At 33.6% G+C, this 19,364-nt stretch overlaps 1 protein-coding gene across 1 annotated transcript in view; it reads right to left on the bottom strand.

The window, feature by feature from the left end:
- Positions 1 to 19,364, bottom strand: part of LOC150098133 (NBAS subunit of NRZ tethering complex-like) — a 1,063,858-nt gene that overhangs the window by 147,687 nt on the left and 896,807 nt on the right. Inside the window, exons 49-50 of the mRNA XM_090406267.1 lie at positions 17,119 to 17,207; positions 10,133 to 10,289 (exon numbers count right to left, since the gene is read on the bottom strand). Of these exons, the coding sequence (XP_090262393.1) occupies positions 10,133 to 10,289; positions 17,119 to 17,207 (246 nt within the window). The remainder of the gene's footprint in view (positions 1 to 10,132; positions 10,290 to 17,118; positions 17,208 to 19,364) is intronic.

The following is a 19,364-nucleotide window of genomic DNA, read 5'->3' as shown; positions in this document are numbered from 1 at the left end:
TCAAGACAACCTTCAAACCCCCAGCAAAGTTAAGAAATTTACTTAGCTCCTCCAAAGATTCTCTTGCATATCTTCCCACCTATGGGTTTATAAAATTCAGTGTACCTGTAACTTACCTTATATAAGGAAAACAGGACACAACATTTCAATCAGAAAAGATGAACACAAACGACACATTAAATACCTGCACTATGGTAAAACAGGCCTATCAGACCAAGCACTCCAAACATGCCACAGCACATTTTCATAGTCCTTCATATTTTCATAATCTTTGCTTTTTTATTAACAGTTTTCATGAACTAGTTTAGAAAGGAATTCCAAAGCTTGCAGTGGATTTAAGAGTATAGCATCATTTAAATAAAGTTAAGAGCTCAGATCAACATCTACAATTTTGATATTAGGTTTAGTGCTACTTTCTTCATTGCTCCATATAGATGATGAATAACACTGGAAGACTCCTCCAGGGAGTCCAAATTGTAGAATAGATGCCCTTCCTCATCGAGGAAGGGCATCTATTCTACAATTCTCTGTATCCAACACTGAAATCCGCCAACTACAACTAATCGCAACTACACCAATGCCATCTACTGCCCACCACCACTAGTATTTACACAGACAATCACCAACATCCATGGCAGGATTCAAACCAGCAGCCTTTTGGCTGGAGAGCAGATACACTAACCACTTGGCCAACCAGGCTGGCAATATGGACCATGTAATGCTTATTACAGTGGTGTATTCAACAGATTTTCTCTTGCTATAATGCCATATGGCTTTTCCAGATCTACAAAACTGAAATACAGATCCTAGTTATATTCTCAAAATTTTTCACCTGCCTCTCATAAAATGGATACAGACAATCCCTCTTTGGCCTCAACCCACCGTGTTCTTCTTGAGTTTCTCTTTCACAATATTTCTTAACTTGTTTTTAAGTATGGTTACATAAATCTCACCTGGAAATTTTAGTGAAATTCCTCTGTTATTCTCATATACAGTATTTCCTGCTTTATAGAAGGGCACTATATGAGTTCTGCTCCAGTCATTTGGAATTCAATCCTCTGACCAAGCCTTCCAAAATTTACTTTGAAGTCAATATAAAACCTTTATATCTAGCATTTCTGGTTGAATATCATCTACTCCAGGTGCTTCCCAGATTTTGAAATTTTTGATAGCTTTCCCTACCTTAAGTATTAATATATACTCCTGATTGTATTCCTCTTCAAATATTTTCTACTACCATTCTGTTTCTTCTTGTCTCATTTAATACTTTTTCAAGGTAATTACTCCACACCTAGTATATCTTTACCTTCAGTTTTCACATCACCTTTATCAATGCTGATTCCTTTTATAGTATTCTTTCTTCCATTTCAAAGCATTTTCAATAGGTGCCAGAACATTGCTAGTTGTCTGATATTTACTTCAATTCTTAGCAAATTCTGCCCAGGACTTTTGTTCACTATTTTTGCATGCTGCTTTCTTTCTTATATATATATATATTTGGAAAGATTTCTTATGACTCTAATTCCCAGATATAACTGCAGTGCTGAGTGTGTGAGAGCATGGTTGTGGGCTCACATTTGCTATAGTTAAATAACAGTGGAGCAACAATCTGATAGATTGTGGCTCAGATTTACATTCGGATAAAGAAGGTTGAGAATAATTTTTGTGGAATCTAATATTTTTCTCTCAAGCTCGTCACTAGTATTTATACATGAACTTCAATCTATCCCATTCTACTGGATGTGTAGTGGATTTGTTGTTGGATCAGTAGACTTTTAGAATATGAATAGATAGAGCTAAGGTCCTGGAATGACCATAAGACATATCTCTAACACGTTTTTCCATACAAATTCTATCACTTTTTCCCTTTGTCTGTATAAGAGATATTACAATGACTGAAAAGGTGGTACACATCTGGGTATCTTAAGCTTGTGTGTTCTGGTTTTACTAGATGAAGCAAGAATTGTACTTTGGTTGAAGTGTGAATGTGGATTTGGATTTTATATTTATTGACAATTTTTGTTAACTTGGTTGAAATGGAGCTGCTGTATGAGAGAAAGAAAAATACAAACCTTTCATTATCTACAGCACAGCATGCAGGTAGACAATCCATCCATCTGTTCACTGGACATTAGCAGATGCCATATGGTCATCACTCAGATGCACAGTGATGTGTCACACCAGTTCTTGCCATGTTCAACTTTCTGAAGAGCAGTCACTCCAGACACATCATGTACAAATCTATGTACAAATATTGTACATAGAAGGATAGTGTAATTGAACACTGATTGTAGATTTTTGTTATTAGAAATTTTGTATATAAGGTTTATATTAACAGTAGTTATAATAATTTTTGTGATTTGAAAAACCATACAAGTATGTATTGAAACGGAAAAGATATTTGATATTTGATAATACATATTTTTCTGGGCTATCAGACATTTATAATCATGTATGATAACTATAAAAGCCAAGGGAGAACAAAAAAATAGAGTATAATATTATATTTATTATATTCTATTTATATAATCTGGAACCATTGCTCTAGAAATCAAAAATGGAAAACATCTTCAAGCTACATTAAGCATCCAATAAGTGGTACAGCAGTCTCACAGAAGGAAATGAAATTCATCTTCCACCTAAAAACATTCACAAACATCTACTGACAAGGCAGAATTTGAATACATGACTGTTGGTTGAACAGCAAATGCACTATCACTCAGCCACCCAGGATAGCAATTACTAAAGGGTCACATTAATATCATACATTGCTACCAAATGCATTGTTCAAAAATAGAAATGAAAACACATTTTGATTGTTGATAGTTCCTAGACAAGCACAAACTACCCATCTATTAGGACTCATTAGAAGCATAAATAATGACACATATACAAAATAAAGGTGGTGGTGGGGAAATGCAGGCCAAATGTTTGTCTGCCCTGCAAATCTAAATTAACTGTATGTGATGAAATGTGATGATTGAAAATGACAGCTGCATTTGAAAAAAGTAAAGGAAAAGAACAAGGTGCATGTATGCTGTAAATGAGTATGGAAAGGCAATGTACTGGGCACCAGAGAAAGGAATTGTAACAATTGGAGACTGTAATAAATATAGCATCATTAAAAAGACTCAGTGAAAGCCATATAAGGGCAAAGAATTGTGGCAATGAGTTCTGATATCTTTACTCAGAATGAAAGAGTATACAGGAGATTTGAAATAGGAGGTAATCACCATTTAGTTTTGAACAGAATAAACTTGATATCACAGTGAAAAGAAAAATACATGAGAAGGTTTTTAAAAAAAATCTCAGTTAAGCAGCTTTCAGATGAACTGTACTTAAATGAATAAATATTATTGAAAAAAAAATGAAGGACTGAAACATGAAACAAATATAAGGGGTCTGAGTGGCAGAGAATGAAGAAAATATTAACTGATAACGTCAGAGAGGTTTGGTGAAAGTTTTATGCAAGTATAAAAAATAAGAACTCCAAGGTGGACTCAAGAAGTTAAAGAAGTAGTCAGTGAAAAGAAGAAAGTGTAACAAACATTCCTAGCAAGTAAATCAGCATGTACTCCGAGAGAAAAATATATGAAAACAAACCACTAATTAGCTAAATAAAAGGCATGGGAAAATTTGGATAAGAATATAGGAAATAAATAACTGAAGGGTCACAAAATGCACTGGAGGCTACTGAAAAAAGCTTAAAAATGGAGCAAAGCATACTATAAAAGGAAGGAGAGAATGATAAAGGTGAGATAAAAGACAAGATAAAGGGAGATGAAGAAAAGGATATTGATGTCTGAAGTAATTATTTTGAAAGACTATTAAGAAACAGAACAAGAAGTGACAGAAAAATTAGCTAAAACACTAAAATAGCAATATACAAGTAGTGTTCATGCCAGTTTTAACTTATGGATCTAAGAGCTGGGTGAGAAGTAAAGCTGTTTGATCAATCTGGAGACCTCGGATATGAGAGTTTTGAGAAAAATTAGGAGAGTTATCAGATGGTATCAATGGCAGAACAGCAGTAAAAAATTCAAAGAGGAATGCAAATGGACATATCGATACTTCAGGGAGAAAAGCCATGAAAAACCTGAAATGGGGGGGGGGGGAGGCAACTGGAGAGGATAATAAGCCAGAAATGTTCAAATTTGATTTGAGCATGTCCACGTCTGGAATTTCCAATTCCAGATATGTGGAGAGTAGAGCCCTCACAGTATCCATATATAAAAAATTATACTAAAACTGAATGAGAGAATTACAGAGAAATTTCACTACTAAGTTTTCCTGGTAAGATTTATGCAAACCTAACTTGGAGAAGGAAAAAACTGGGTTTAGACCAAACAAGGTATATTAGTATCAGATTTTCACTGTAAGACAGACAGGTGAGAAACTATTGGAACATAACAAGGACTTATATTTAAGTTCTGTATGTATGGAAAAAGTATAATAATGTGCCAAGAGAAAAGCTGCTTAAAACATTACAATTATATCCTCATCATCTATATCCAACAACTACATTCTCCTCATTATATTCATGCCTGATAAGATGGGAAATGTTGATCTGATCTCTTTACTTTATGTTATACTCTCAAAACCACAGCAAACCTTCATTCAAGATTCCTTAACTAAACTGAATAACTACTGTAGCAAATATAACATGAAAATCAGCAATAAAAAGGCCAAAAACCATGAAAATAGACAGGAGTGTAGAAAGCTTGAACTGCATTCTAAATGCCTATAGAACAAGTAATATATTTCAGCTATTTAGGCACAAATTTTAGTGAATATGGAAAATTAATATTAAAATAGATAACAGAATTATAAAAAATTATTATGGTGGTGACTCAACTGAATAAATTTACAAGGAATAAGAAAGAAATAGTCAGAACATGAAATTAGCAATATACAACAGTGTTCAAGCCAGTTTTAACTTATGGATCTTAGAGCTGGGTTAGAATAAAACAGTTGATCAAACTGAAGAGTCTAGATATGAGAGTTCTGAGAAAAATTAGGAGAGTAGACAGATGGCATTAATGGCAAAATCATATTATTAAAAATGAAGATATAAGGACAGAACTTAAGTTTCTTCTAGCATTCCTTCTATCACTAGCATTGAGGAATGTCTGAATTCTGTTTAAGTGACTATACAACCTGAGAACTAATCTCAGGTTGTATAGTCACTTAAACAGAATGGAAGAGGAAAAATCATCAAAGCAGATGTTTGATACCTATCAGTTCACCTCCTGGTCTTTCTTTGGAAAAAAACAGAGGGACCAAGAGATGAAATGATGAAGTTAGAAGTGTCTTAGAAAACTGAAATATAAGAACTGACAAAATTGAAGTCCTAAGAGATAACCGACTAATGTGGAGGAAATGTGTTGATAGGCAGTTAGTAACAATTTGCACTTTTCATGTAGTACTTGTATAATATCCTGTACTCTTTGAGAGTAGATATCTAGATTTGATGATGATGATTTGTATTTTCATAAGTTAGCTGTTAGCCAGTGTGTAAAATATAAGCATAGAAGAAAGAGCCCAAGAGTTTACATTGGCATTAAAAATGTTTTAAAACAATAAATATCAGTGTTACTTTTATGGTCAAATAGGAAAACAATATACTGTCTATGAAACTTACAAGATTGAAAGTGACCAAGAACTTATGAGAATGTAAACTTCAGAATGAAAGCTGCCCTGGTATTGCACTGTTAAATCTTGAATAAAAGGGATTTTAGTAATATAATATCTTTTATTCAGATTTTACAAGTATACTAAATCCTGCTAAAATACTTGTACATCAATGAATAAAATTGGTGTAACTGTAATAGAAATTTTTTTTTTTTCAATTATGAATAATGTATTATCAATAGTTTTGTGTAAGAACAAAGGAGATTGTATTGTGTCTAAGTATGCCATAGTGAACAAAAAAATTCCAGACAGGATTAAGTCGGGTGAAGAAAATTATGGTACCCAGTGGATGATGACATAAGCAAAAATGAAGGTCATCGGGACAGTATAAATAGCAGTTCGCTATGTCGAAACAGGGGTCTTGTCATGCCTTTTTCTTGGTGTACGAGTTTGAGTCGATCCGGTCCTGGGTCAGCGAAAAGTTTCGAGGTCACATGGGGTTCCAACCTAAAGTTACGATGTACACTACGGCAGCAGAGTTTTGCTAACATCGTGGGAGATAATTTGTAATTGCTATTGGAGACCTGCATTCCAGATAGTAAATGCTGAGAAAGTGACGCGACTAAGATAAGCTATTTTAGAAGAAATTAGATGCCAATTTTTCATGCCGCCAAGATCCAAATGTTCACCGATATTAAGAGGAGATCTCAAGAAATCCCAGAGATGTCATCTAAGTGCAGTACTAAAGTCAGATAGTAATAGAAGGAAGTAATTTCAGGGATCATTCAGAAAAGGCCAGACATCTGTTCAAAGTGATTTTTCGTTTGTTTAGCTAGAAATAAGAAGATTGTGACAGTGATTTAATTAAGGGACTTGTTTTATAGTAATACTTGAGGACTTTAGGCTTCATGCTGATATCTGAGGTATTTTTGTTATATGTGAGAGAAGGTTTGGCTAAAATTTAAGGTGAAACATCGTATATTTAATGTTACATATATTGCCTAAACCTGCAGAATGTTATGTAAAATTGATCTGAGTATAACCAAGTTTAACGAGAGAAAATTATAGACACATGGTCTTACTAGAATTGATTATGATAAGAAATTAAATTGTAAACGTAGTCATTAGTTGTGATTTGAAGCATAGATGCTAATTTACTTAGTACTTAAAATTGACCCATTGTACATTTCATTGATGTTAAATAAATTGTTTTCTTAAAACTAAGAACTTTTATTGTTAAAAGACCATAAGATTTAATGATTACAAATACAAAGAGCCAACAAGTTTCACTAGCCACTGTCTAGCATTTTCAAGGCTGTACAGGTGTGAAAACAAATGCATCAAGTTACATGAAACATACACTTTAGTAACTGATAGGCAGTTACAATTGATAATTCGTATTTGATGGCGTGCATGCATTCGAATGCTTCAGTCAGAATCTGGTACATGACCACGTGTTGTGTAGTTTTTCACATATTGTAGTTCTGTTGAGCTGAGTATTATTAAAGTAATCTTTCGAGTTGAGAATGACTGTTGAATTTCCTTTGTCCGCTTTGGTTATTATAATGTCTTTGTTGTTACGTAAATTGCAGATTGCTTTCTTATCATATGGAGTAGTATTAGGTATTGGTGGTAACTCGAAAGATTACTTTAATAAGATTAACTTGTTACTAGCAGACAGTTCCATGTACCAAGTCTTAGATAAAAATACCATCATGCATAATCATCTGGAGACTAACGCTCTTATCCGCAATATGACCAGTTGGTCGGATGAACTAAAAAAACAACTTAAATCCTTCCACCCTATTGCTCCACGCTTTTATGGGGCACCGAAGATTCATAAAGAAAACGTACCACTTCGTCCAATAGTTGATGGAAGATCCAAACCTACATACTTACTAGCAAAGCATCTGGCAAATTTAATGAAAGGAAAAATTAGACAAACAGAGACCTACATTAAAAGCTCTCAACAATTTGTGGAAAAAATCAAAAAGATCAAAATATCACAAAGGGACATTATGGCTAGTTTAGATGTAGTGTTCTTATTCACTAATGTACCGATCGTAGAGGTGGTCAACATTCTAAAAGATCTCTTCCCTCAGGACATCATCCAGTTGTTTCATCATTGCCTGAAATCAAATTTCTTCAAAGTAAATAACATAGTATACAAATAATTGGAAGGTCTAGCCATAGGTAGCCCCCTCTCACCACCATGTGCAGACCTATTTATGGAAAAACTTGAAAAGGATATTTTTTCCACCATTTCACCTAAACTGTTGATTTGGTGGAGATATGTCGATGATGTGGTCATCATCTGGAAGGATACCATGGAAAACCTTCTCATGTTTCTTAATAAAATCAACTCACTACATAATAAGATCAAATTCACTATAGAACTGGAGAAGAACAAAGAACTACCCTTTCTTGACATACTGGTGAGGAGAGAAGATAACAATGTCCAACTGTCCATTTACAAGAAACCCACAGATACAGGTAGATATCTACATTATTCGTCTAACCATCATAGATCACAAAAACACAGCATCATTCATATGCTCCATAATAGAGCCTTAAGGTCTATTTCAAAAGAAGCAAATGTACAGAGAGAACCGTCACTAATAGCTAACACTATCTCTGAATGGATACCCTTCTAACATTTTAAACAAATTGCTATTTAAAGACAACCTCTAACAACGCGTTATGGTGTCCCAATATGTGTCCACAGATGTCATTCCATATATTAATTCAGTATCCACAAAATTGGCGAGAATGTTAAACGCTCATAACATCAGAGTGGTTTTTAAACCAGCTACCACGATCAGACAAATCTTAAGATCACCCAAAGATGAGGTACCTTTCTTCAAATTTCCTGGAGTATATGAAATTCCATGCATGTGTGGCCTTTCTTACATTGGACAGACCTCTAGAAGTTTTGAAATAAGACAGAAGGAACACATGGGGATGTCAATCACAATAGAATCGTCGCATCTGGTTTAGCTCATCATTTCTCAACCTGAAATCACGTTATAGATTGGAAAAACAGTTCTATGCCTTACATCGAGAATGACTACAGACACAGAACTTTCAAAGAAGCAGCAGTGGTGGCTATGCACAGCAATAATTTAAATATAAATCAAGGTGCTATTCTTAAAGACATATGGAAATATCTCATCAATTCTCTCAGCTCAACAGAACTACAATATGTGAAAAACTACACAACACGTGGTCATGTGCCAGATTCCAACTGAAGCATTTGAATGCATGCATGCCATCAAACACGAATTATCAAATGTAAAGGCCTAGCAGTTACTTTGTATAGTTAAGTTAAGCAGTTAAGTGTATGTTTTCATGTAACTTGATGCATTTGTTTTCACACCCGTACAGCCTTGAAAATGCTAGACAGTGGCTAGTGAAACTTGTTGGCTCTTTGTATTTGTAATCGTTAAATCTTATGGTCTTTTAACAATAAAAGTTCTTAGTTTTAACACATTAGACCAAATATGAACAGTTTAAATTGTTTTCTTTTTTAAATAATTTGTCTGATTTCTATCCAATGCACTACTCATTAAACTTAAGAGCCTTAAAAATAGATGTTGTTATGATTGCATAACAGGAAATTAAAGTTGATAGATTTACTTAGAATTAAGAGAGAAAAGTTTCGTGTAGTTTACTGTGTGTTATTCTTTGGAGGGAGATTCACCTCTCACCAACGAATTTGCTAGCGCAGCTAGAAACTAAATAAATTTTCCAAATTCAGTTGAGAATAAACACCAGTAGGTCAGACAAAGAGATTGGCTCCAGCCAGAGGCGATTTCTTTGTTCTGTAAGTTTTGCACACATGAGCTTTGTTAATTGCTGCCATAAGTCAGATGTATAATAAAGGTTAAGAAGAAAGGTTTAAGCTAAATAACTATAGTTTTTACAAAGGCACAGAAGACAAGATATAATTGAAGATTTGATAACATATTTTAATAAGATAATAATTAAAATTAGCATATTTTAACAGCACTACTTAAAAAAACATGACAGACTCTTCCACAAACTATATTTTGGCCTTTTATTAGTTTTTCTGATTAACTTTTCACTGGACTGACAGCTGTTTCACACTGGAGATTTTCATCAGAAAAAAATAGGAAGAAACCTTATGGAAAAAAAAAAATATTCTCAACATCAAATTGCTACTACTATTCTGCCATCTAAATTAATTAAAAGCACTTATAAAATCAAATATACAGGTTCCAAGTGAATTTTGTCATATTTTAAGCGGCACAATACAAAGGAAAATGCTAACAGAAATGTTGTGTTTTCAAAAACTCTTGGTCACTTTCAAAACTTATTAGTCTGAAAAAGTGAACATAAATGATGTTTACCTACTTGATCATACACACAATGATGGATTTTATTATCCTTTCCTTAAACAGTTGATACCAAAATGAAAACTTTAGGCTCTTTCCATCTAAAAAAAAAAATAATGTCTAAAAATGTAGATTGTTATCATTACCTTCTTAGGATTTGACTGTGTAAAATCAAACTCTCTTGCATATCCAACAAGAAGAGGATTAGAAGAGCACCTTAACTTAGCTATATATTCATCATCAAGTCGCTGGAAATGCTGAATATTTTGATGCATATCACTAACAGCTTTCTGCCATAACACACTGCAAAATACACAAAATTAGTATTCATGCAAAGAAATTTAATACTAAAATGAAATATTAAATAATTTAGAATAAATGTAATTTACAGTTTTCATGATCAAATTATGAAAATTATGATTATATCATAATCATATTATGATTATGATATAATCATAATCATATATCACTAATACTACAAATCTAGAATGGATTATATTTGAGAAACAATATGATTGTTTCTCAAAGTGATATGGAGGTAGATAGGATGAGATATTCAGTAGAAGTTTATGACAGGACTGTAAATATGAAAGTGACGAGATGTTTAGGTGAATTTGTTATTTGTTTAGCAAATAAGGACTGTAATCATTATGGGCAATTATAAAGATATAAATAGGAATGAAGAGGTAAAATGAGAATGGAAGGCAATGAATTTCTGAATATAGCTAATTTAGGCTGTATGTAACAGAGCACAAAAGGATCAAGACACACTGGATATGGTGACACTAGATCCCCACCTTCACTAAGTGGAGGGAAACTTGTCTCCACTTGATGAATGTGACCATGAAGTAATCATTTTTGGTAGAAGTCAGCAATATGATGGCTCTAGTGAGTAAAGAACATATGAAGAACTACAAAGCAGGTGATTATCAAAAGCTCATGAAAAAGCTAGGAACAAGCATGAAATAAGGAATTAAATGGAAAAGAGAGATCAATGCTACTTAGACACCAATCACTATAATCTGATGACATATTACCACATTGTAAAAGAATATTCCAGGCATTATTGACAACCTTAATTTGCTTGGTCTATGAGAATACACCTCACAAAGAGATGATAAGACTGAAGCTTAAATTAAAGGAAAGTATGTATTTGGAGTAACAGTTAAGTTATCATCTGAAGATTTGTCCATGATTATAGACATATTCTCAGATGTTATCAACAGATCCACATCCTCAAATTTCAGGGCCCCATCTTAATGCTCTTTTAGGTAATTATCACTGAGAAGTTCATTAAATTTGATTGTTCTTCCTTCCACATGCTCATTCACATCCTTAATCTATATGCTTATAGCTATATTCTCCCATAATGATTATTTGTCTTGACAACACACACACACACACACACACACACACACACACACACAGTTGATCCTTGAACTACATGGGTTTGAACTGTGCAGGTCCACATTAGGTCAAAAGCCCCAGTCAGGCTTTTGACCTAATGTGGTCAAAAGGTTCTGCATTCCTTAAAAGGCCATGTGGACTATTGCTTAATTTGTACATTAATGATATAGGGATGATTCCTTTGGTGTGGGGAGATATCCAGTTATTTGCAGGTGATGCAAAATGGGATGAAGAGGAATAGTCAACAAAATATAATGGTAACAAGTTTAATATGGCACAGTGCACAATCATATACTTTGAGAAAAAAATATTACAAACTGTATATTATACTAATGGAAACAGAATGCAGAAATAGATTAACCTAGGGATTTCAGGGTGATGGCAGATATATGCAAAGTTCAGAGAAAATGCCTCAGTAGTTGACAAAAGCATCATTTGGATGTTGAAGAACAAAGTAACAAGAAGAGATAAGAAGGTTATTATCACTCTTTATAAAGCTTGATACAACCACAAATGGAATGAAATATTGTGTATACACATTGATCAATTTTATTTCGAATGTGTGTTAGATGCCACCAGGAGATGATTGAAAAGCGACTAGCAATAAACACATTGATCAATTTTGTTTTCCAGAATTTCTTGGAGATTAATAAGTGCTAAACAGAATCCAGAGGTGAGTGACCAAAATGCATGTGGATCAGTCTATGAGGACAGACTGAAGACTGGTTGACAGGTTGACAAAGGGGGAATGTGATAAAAGCATAAATTACTAAAGGAATTTTATAGAGTAATGTTGAAGAAACAATGCAATACATGACAGGATGGGTGAGAAAAAGGGATCAACACCCGAGATTGCATAAAAAAATTGGTTAACACAGGTTTGAGGACTAGATTATTTGCTTGGAGAGTGATGAATGAGTGTAAAGAGTTGTCAGAGGCAGTTGGGAGCACTCTGTCAGTGAACGAGTTGAACTCCTTCAGTATGATGATTCCAATGTTGGCATACTAAAAATATTTTGTATTCTAAAGCAGTGACTAAAGTTGCAGTTATTATATTTGAGTTTCTTTTCTAAAGGGAATACATTCCAATATGTTTGTCAGAAATGTTTTTCAAAGTCTTCATAACTGTAACTGCATAATTTTTTATCAAACAATGACAAAGGTGTGTGTGTGTGTATGTTAGATGCCACCAGGAGATGATTGGAAAGTGACTAGCAATAAACACATTGATCAATTTTGTTTTGAATTCCTTTACAGCTGATAAGCAATTCTTTATCTCTGGAAAATGTTTTGACACTTGGCATTTTTTTAAAGATATCCAACTTTTTTATACTGCACCCTTTTAGGTGTTGATCAGCCATGGAACCCTATGGATGGCAGTCATTCCTCCATTCAGGTAATGTGGAGATCAAACTTTGGCTATTTGGATTCATGAAATGTGAAGTATGCAATTTGTTCCAATATTATATATATATATATATGTTCAATAATTTTCATGACTTAAAACACTGAGATAATTAAGAATAAAAGTTTAATAAGGACACAACTAGTTTTGTTGGTAAGCAACTTCATCAGGTGTCAAAGCACAAAGGTATATACAAAAAGACCGACAGAGACAGTTGGCTTACCAACGAAACTAGTTGTGTCCTTATTAAACTTTTATTCTTAATTATCTCAGTGTTTTAAGTTATTAAAATTATTGAACATCTTCATAAACCGAGTCAAACTGCATACATACATATATATATTTTCGTCCAAAGGGATATGGATAGGCATTTAGAGGAAACTGCAATTAGAAAAGGTAGAATTACTACACATGCTATTATTAAATATGCTATTAGAAAGGATGAATTTCCATATTGTTTACAAGAGAAAGAACAGTTACATTCTGTATATTTTCTAATAGTGTTTTTTTTCCCACTCTCTAAATGACTGTCCACATTCACCTGTAAAAATTATAGAAATTAATTTTGCTAATTCTGCATGCTTTCTAGATGCCTTTCCTCTAAAATACCTATACATTCCCTAGTTTTTTTAAAAAAGAAAGCAAACTGCGCACGCACGCGGGCACGCACGCACGCACACACACACACACACACACACACACACACACACACACACACACACAAAGCCAAACAACAAACTTTACAATGCAAACACTGCATAGGAAGAAACATTCATCCATAATATTCTATGGCTAATCAACACCTAAAAGTAGCACAATTTTCAAAGTTTGATATTGTTATAAAAAATGACAAGCATTAGAAACCTCTGTGATTCTTTCTTAGTTAAAAATTAAGGAAGTATTTGTTATAAATTCATTATCCAAGGGGATGACACATTCTGCACTTTTCATGACTTCACAGCAATTTTCAAGATTTGTACAGATTTATTTATTTAGCATATGGCATAAAAAAAAAGACACATGACATCAAAACATATTTGTGAAGACAATAAAAATGAGACAGGTCATGTACATATACAAACAGCAGGTAAAAAAAGTCACTAAAATTTTAAGTCTAATTTAGCTAGCTATTCAAGAGCTGAAGGATCTGCTTCAAAAAAGTTTCTCAGGTCACCCAAATAGGCTCTTATGCTGCAGTCCTCCCCAATGTGCTGAATGGTTTGGTTTATGGCCCCACAGTCACAGTGGGGGCATAGGTGATCTTCCCAACTTGTGTAAGCTGTCTGTACAAATACCATGTCCTGTGTATATCCTATTTAAACTTTTCCATAGATAAATTTACTAGTTCTTCAGCCAGTATTAGTGGAGGCAATCAGGATTTAAGGGAATTTATACTTATATGTGGGAGGGTCTTCATGTATTGGCAACAGGGGATTGTCATTTATTTTTTGTACGCTTTTACAAGAACATTTTGTCTGCATAGGTTTGGTAGTGAAATGTTGCTCAAAGTTGGAAGGCAGTAGAGGGGAGTGGATTTGACACAGCTTGTTATTGTCCTCATTGCTGCATTTATTTGCGTGTCAGTTTTCTTGATATGAGGACTGTTTAACCATACTGGTGAACAATATTCTGCTGCAGAGTAAGCTGGACTCAACATGGAGCATCACAGCATAATAGCAGAAGGATCCCATGTAGGACTACACAGTTTTTGTATGATGTTATTACAGGTTCCGATCTTTAAAGAGATACTATCCAGATGTCTTTAAAGATAGTGTTCTATCCAAGGTACCACCCAGATATTTAGGGAAATCTTGGTGCTGCAGCATTGTGTTGTTAAAGCTGACCTGAAGTTTCTTATTTGCCAATTTGGTGTTTAGGTGAAAAGAGCTAACCTCAGTCTTATTCAGGTGTTAGTCTCCATTTACAAAAGTATTCCCCAATGGTTCTAAGGTCATTTGAGAATATCTTCAGTTACTTCGATATTCTTATGTTGGGTGGCGAGGGCTATATCATCAGCACAAGCAAATTTTCTCAACCTAGTTGTCAGTACATCAGATGTATATAAGTTGAATAAGATGGTGCTAATACTGAGCCCTATGGAGAGATTGTTCAACTTTCTCAGTTTGCTCATTTTGTATCCCTGTATCACATGAAAGAACTTGTCAAAAGCATGTTATCAATAAGCTATATGATGGATTGGAATGGTATGACTTGTATTAGTTTGTATAGCAACCTCTCTTTCCATACCATGTCATATGTGGCAGTATGGTCAACAAACACAACAGAAGTTTTCAAACATCTCTGAATGCCTGCCTCGATATGAATAGTAAGGCTTAGTACTTGGTCCATACAACTATGCTAAGCCTTGAAGCCTGCTTGCTCAACAGGGATAACTTCAGATATTTTTGGCCTAATTCTGTTAAGGAGGAGTCTATTGAGGAGCTTATAACAGCAACTGAGGAGTGCAATTGGGTGAAGGTTTGTTGCATTTTAATATGGTTATTTTGGTTCTCTTAAAGGCTGTTGGAAGGTTTCCCATCCTTAAAATGTGACAAAAGAATCTTGTTAGCCATTGATAAGCAGAGAGGGTTGAGAGATACAACAACTGAAGTTCTTGTGTAATAACAATATTAACTACATACACGTATGTTGTGTGCTATCTATGATAAGGTTTGACATATTTTAATGATTATGGTCCAAATGTTAATACTGCATGATTCTTGTAATACTCAATCAGTTTTTCTCATTTAGCTGTATCTAGCTACAAATCTGTTGATAGATGATATTTTCTAATTATTGAACCACTTTCATTACACTAGACACTCTTGTATTTGCGAATATTTCATTACTATGGTAATGAAATATTGCAGTGTAACATTGTGGATTATCATAATGACTATAATATGAAAATCAAATATCCAGTAATTAGTTTGGTTTATAAGCAAATTAAAGACAGTACTCTAATATAGTCATAGTCATAGGGCTGGCTGTAGTCATTAACACTCAGCTTGTGTTTATTTTTTATGATAATCTTACCTTTATAGGATATTAAGTTATAAAGTTTTATAAGTTATAAAGAATATAAGGTTCTTTTTTTATTTATATTATTTATATATTATTTTTTAATATTTTTTTTTCTGTTTTTTAATTCAGTGTATCATTTGGCAAAAAAAAGGGGGAATGAATTAAACATGATTAATTATCATTAATTAGCATTCTACTTAACATTAATTTCAATATAAATAATTTGTAAATGAAAAAAATAAATAAATAAAAACATTTTACCGAATGATACAATTGCTTAATCATTTATTTGTCACTGTTTGGTGGAAGAAGTTGAGATATGTTAATACTTGATATTCTGGCTGCTGGACTTCAGAAGTTATTTTTGATCAATTAATGTTGAAATTAGAACAAATTTTATTCAGATGGTGATATCATAATATTTTTCATAAAAACAAATAAACAATTTTTATTAAAACTTGATGGAATAAATTGTTCAGAAACTACTAAAAATGCAATATAAAGTTTATGGAGATAATGTGATGATCAGGCCTTGTTTTTAAATGCAAAGCATTTTTCCTCCCCCCAAAAAAACAAAGATGTTAATGTTTAAGTTAAGGGATATATATCCCATATTGTTTCTTAGCCGAATAAGAAACTCAAAGAGTTTCATGCCGAATATAGTAGAAACTATATAAAGTTTGGCAATTCCAAGCATAAGCAAATACTTGGATACTGCAGCAACTGACCCTAAAGATGTTAATGATTACAAGTGATTTACAAGTTATCCAAGAGATGCTATGCACTGTGATAAAGATACTGGAAAAAAAAATGAAAAAAAAGTGAGATGGCAGGGAAATGAAGCATTTAACTATCAAATAGATCAACAGTGAGATTAATTTAATGACCAAACTTTGGAGATGAGATATGTGTGTACAAATATGGTTCCTGCACACATACACAGCACTTTAATTTAAAAAGTTTTCTGTAAAAAAAAGTTTTAGAAACAAACCATATTTATCTCAGCAGTCCCACTTGGATTATTTCTATTCTAAAATTTAAAACACCTCAAAATTTCAACTGCAGTTCAATAAGATATTTCAAAATACATGAGCACTTCAAAATAGTGTCTTTTCCTGATTTCCTGGAATTTAGGTATAGCTGCAAAAGGAAACTAAGCAAAATCAATGATTTAATGTATATTTTCAATTACAGATACTAGAAAGACTGTCTTGTTTGATGAAGAGATTTCATGCAGTCAGAGAATAACAGCAAAACATTATTATGAAAGGAAAGAAACATCCATAACATCTTTACCTTTCCAACTCATCTTTACATTTATTCAATTTCTGTTTACAAAACTTGATTGCTCTTTTGGTAATTTCTGTTCGGCAATGGATAGTAAGCTGTATAAAAGAAATTATATTTCAATAAAAAAAATTATGATTCATAGGCATTAGTATTTTAAATTATTTATTGTAAGAGTAAGTCTATAGATGTTAGGTATTATTAAGAAAGCATAGCTTCTTTAAACAAATGCACAGTATTATTCTAGGCCTCTTTGAATTTTCAAAACTCTTTGTAGGGGGTATTTCTAGCATAAAATCTAAAATATACTAAGGATAAAATATATGAGGTGCACCCAAAAGTTTGAGATATTTTAATAGTATTATTATTATTATTATTTGATACCTCCAGGGAGTCCAAAGACTCATCGAGGAAGAGTGTGCCAACAGCATCAAACGATTGGTCCCCTTCCAACTACTAACCGCGCTCAAACTTACTTAACTGAGCCATTAGTAGCAGAGGCCCTACCAATTGACCAACGTTTGCCCGCAAAGGTTGGTCGATTGATAGCATGCATGAATCACTTACAGTACAGCCTTCCACTACTACAATGGGGTGAGCAGTTCCCTTTGTGAATCAGTATGCCAACAAGCAAACTGAGAGGCTGCATTCTTGGGTTACATGCATTTTTGTAATGTCCTGTTTTAATGGTTTGGAGATTTTCTTCTCCAAAATGGCAAATTTTAAGGAGCAAAGAATCTGCATCAGGGCATGTCAGAAGGGCATCTTTTGACATGACTAAGGAGATCCAGGCAGAATCACAGGAGTGTGTGCAACAGAGTCACACTTGTGAACTTCCAGGGATAAATGATAGAATATATGAGGTGCTATCCAAAATTCCTATGAATTTGAATAGCATGCATGAACCAGTTGTAGTAAAGCCTTCTGCCACCACCAGGGTGAGCACTATCCTTTGTGAATCTGTATGCCAACAGCCAGAAAATTGAGAGGCTGCAATCTTGGGTTACATGCATTTTTGTAATGTCCTGTTTTAGTGGTTTAGAGATTTTCTTTCAAATGGAAATGGGTGGTGAAGTGCAATACATAGCCACTCCCACTCAAATGCCAACATCACCTTCTCGTGATCCATCCTGTTCTAAAAAGTACAAATGAGGCACCGGTGACTGAGTATAGGCAATATAACCTTAACATCCTAACAGAGTAAATGCCATTAGATCTGCCTGTCCAGAGGCATTAGGTAGCTGCCCTATCACTGGACTCACCCAGCAACAGGCTAGTAACTTGCCCTGGGGAAATTCAATATACTTTCAGGTCTCATTCAAAGAAGCCAGGCAAATTATCAGGGAAAAGACCACAATTCAGGAAAAGGTAAATGAAATTGGAAAAAAGAACACATAATGAAGATTGCAACATGGAATGTGAAAAGTATCACATACAAAAAAGAGAAACTTGATAAACAATTAAACCAAGTTAACATAAAGATATGTATAGTAACAGAAACAAAGAGGTACAAAAGAAATAAACAACCATATACAAATCTACAGTGGGGAAAAAAAAAGAAGAAAGAGCAAAAGCAGGTATAATGATTATGGTACATAAATCTCTAAAGAACAATATTGTATATTATAACTATTTGAACAAAAGACTAATAGAAATTAGGCTCAAGACATTAAGAGGCTACATAACAATGATTATTATTATTAGTCACCTCCAGGGAGTTCAAAGACTCATCGAGGGAGGGCATCTACTCTAGAACTCTGTCTCCACCACTCATAACCCACCAACTGACTGCAACTACACCAATGCCATCTATCACCAACCACCACCACCACTAGTATAATTGGTGCATATGCACCAGAAGAGGGAAAAGAAGAAAACATGTTTTATAAAGAATTACAGAATGCTATAGATAAAACAAACAAAACTGACTATTTACTACTAGCAGGAGATTTAAATGCCAGAATAGGAAGCAATATGAGAATAATGAACACAAGGAAATACATAAATATACTTGGTCAGACAGAGGATGCAAATCAGTAATTTACTATGTTATCAAATTTTATCGAGGCTTTGAATTAAATTCTGATCATTATATGATATCAGCAAAAATTCAATTTAAACCAAAGTGGCTGAAAATACATAAAATTGAAAATTCTTATCAAACAAGTTACAAAATTTCTTCATTACAGAATCCCCATGTTAGACAACAACATCAAAAATGCACTAACTTAAAAACAGAAACCATAAATGAATCA

The sequence above is a fragment of the Typopeltis vanoorti genome, chromosome 16 (genome assembly GCF_054136105.1).
Source record: "Typopeltis vanoorti isolate ZY-2024b chromosome 16, IOZ_Tvanoo_1.0, whole genome shotgun sequence".
Lineage (NCBI taxonomy): Eukaryota > Metazoa > Arthropoda > Arachnida > Uropygi > Thelyphonidae > Typopeltis > Typopeltis vanoorti.
The sequence above is the reverse complement of the archived record's forward strand: the minus strand, read 5'-3'. Positions and strand labels throughout refer to the sequence as shown.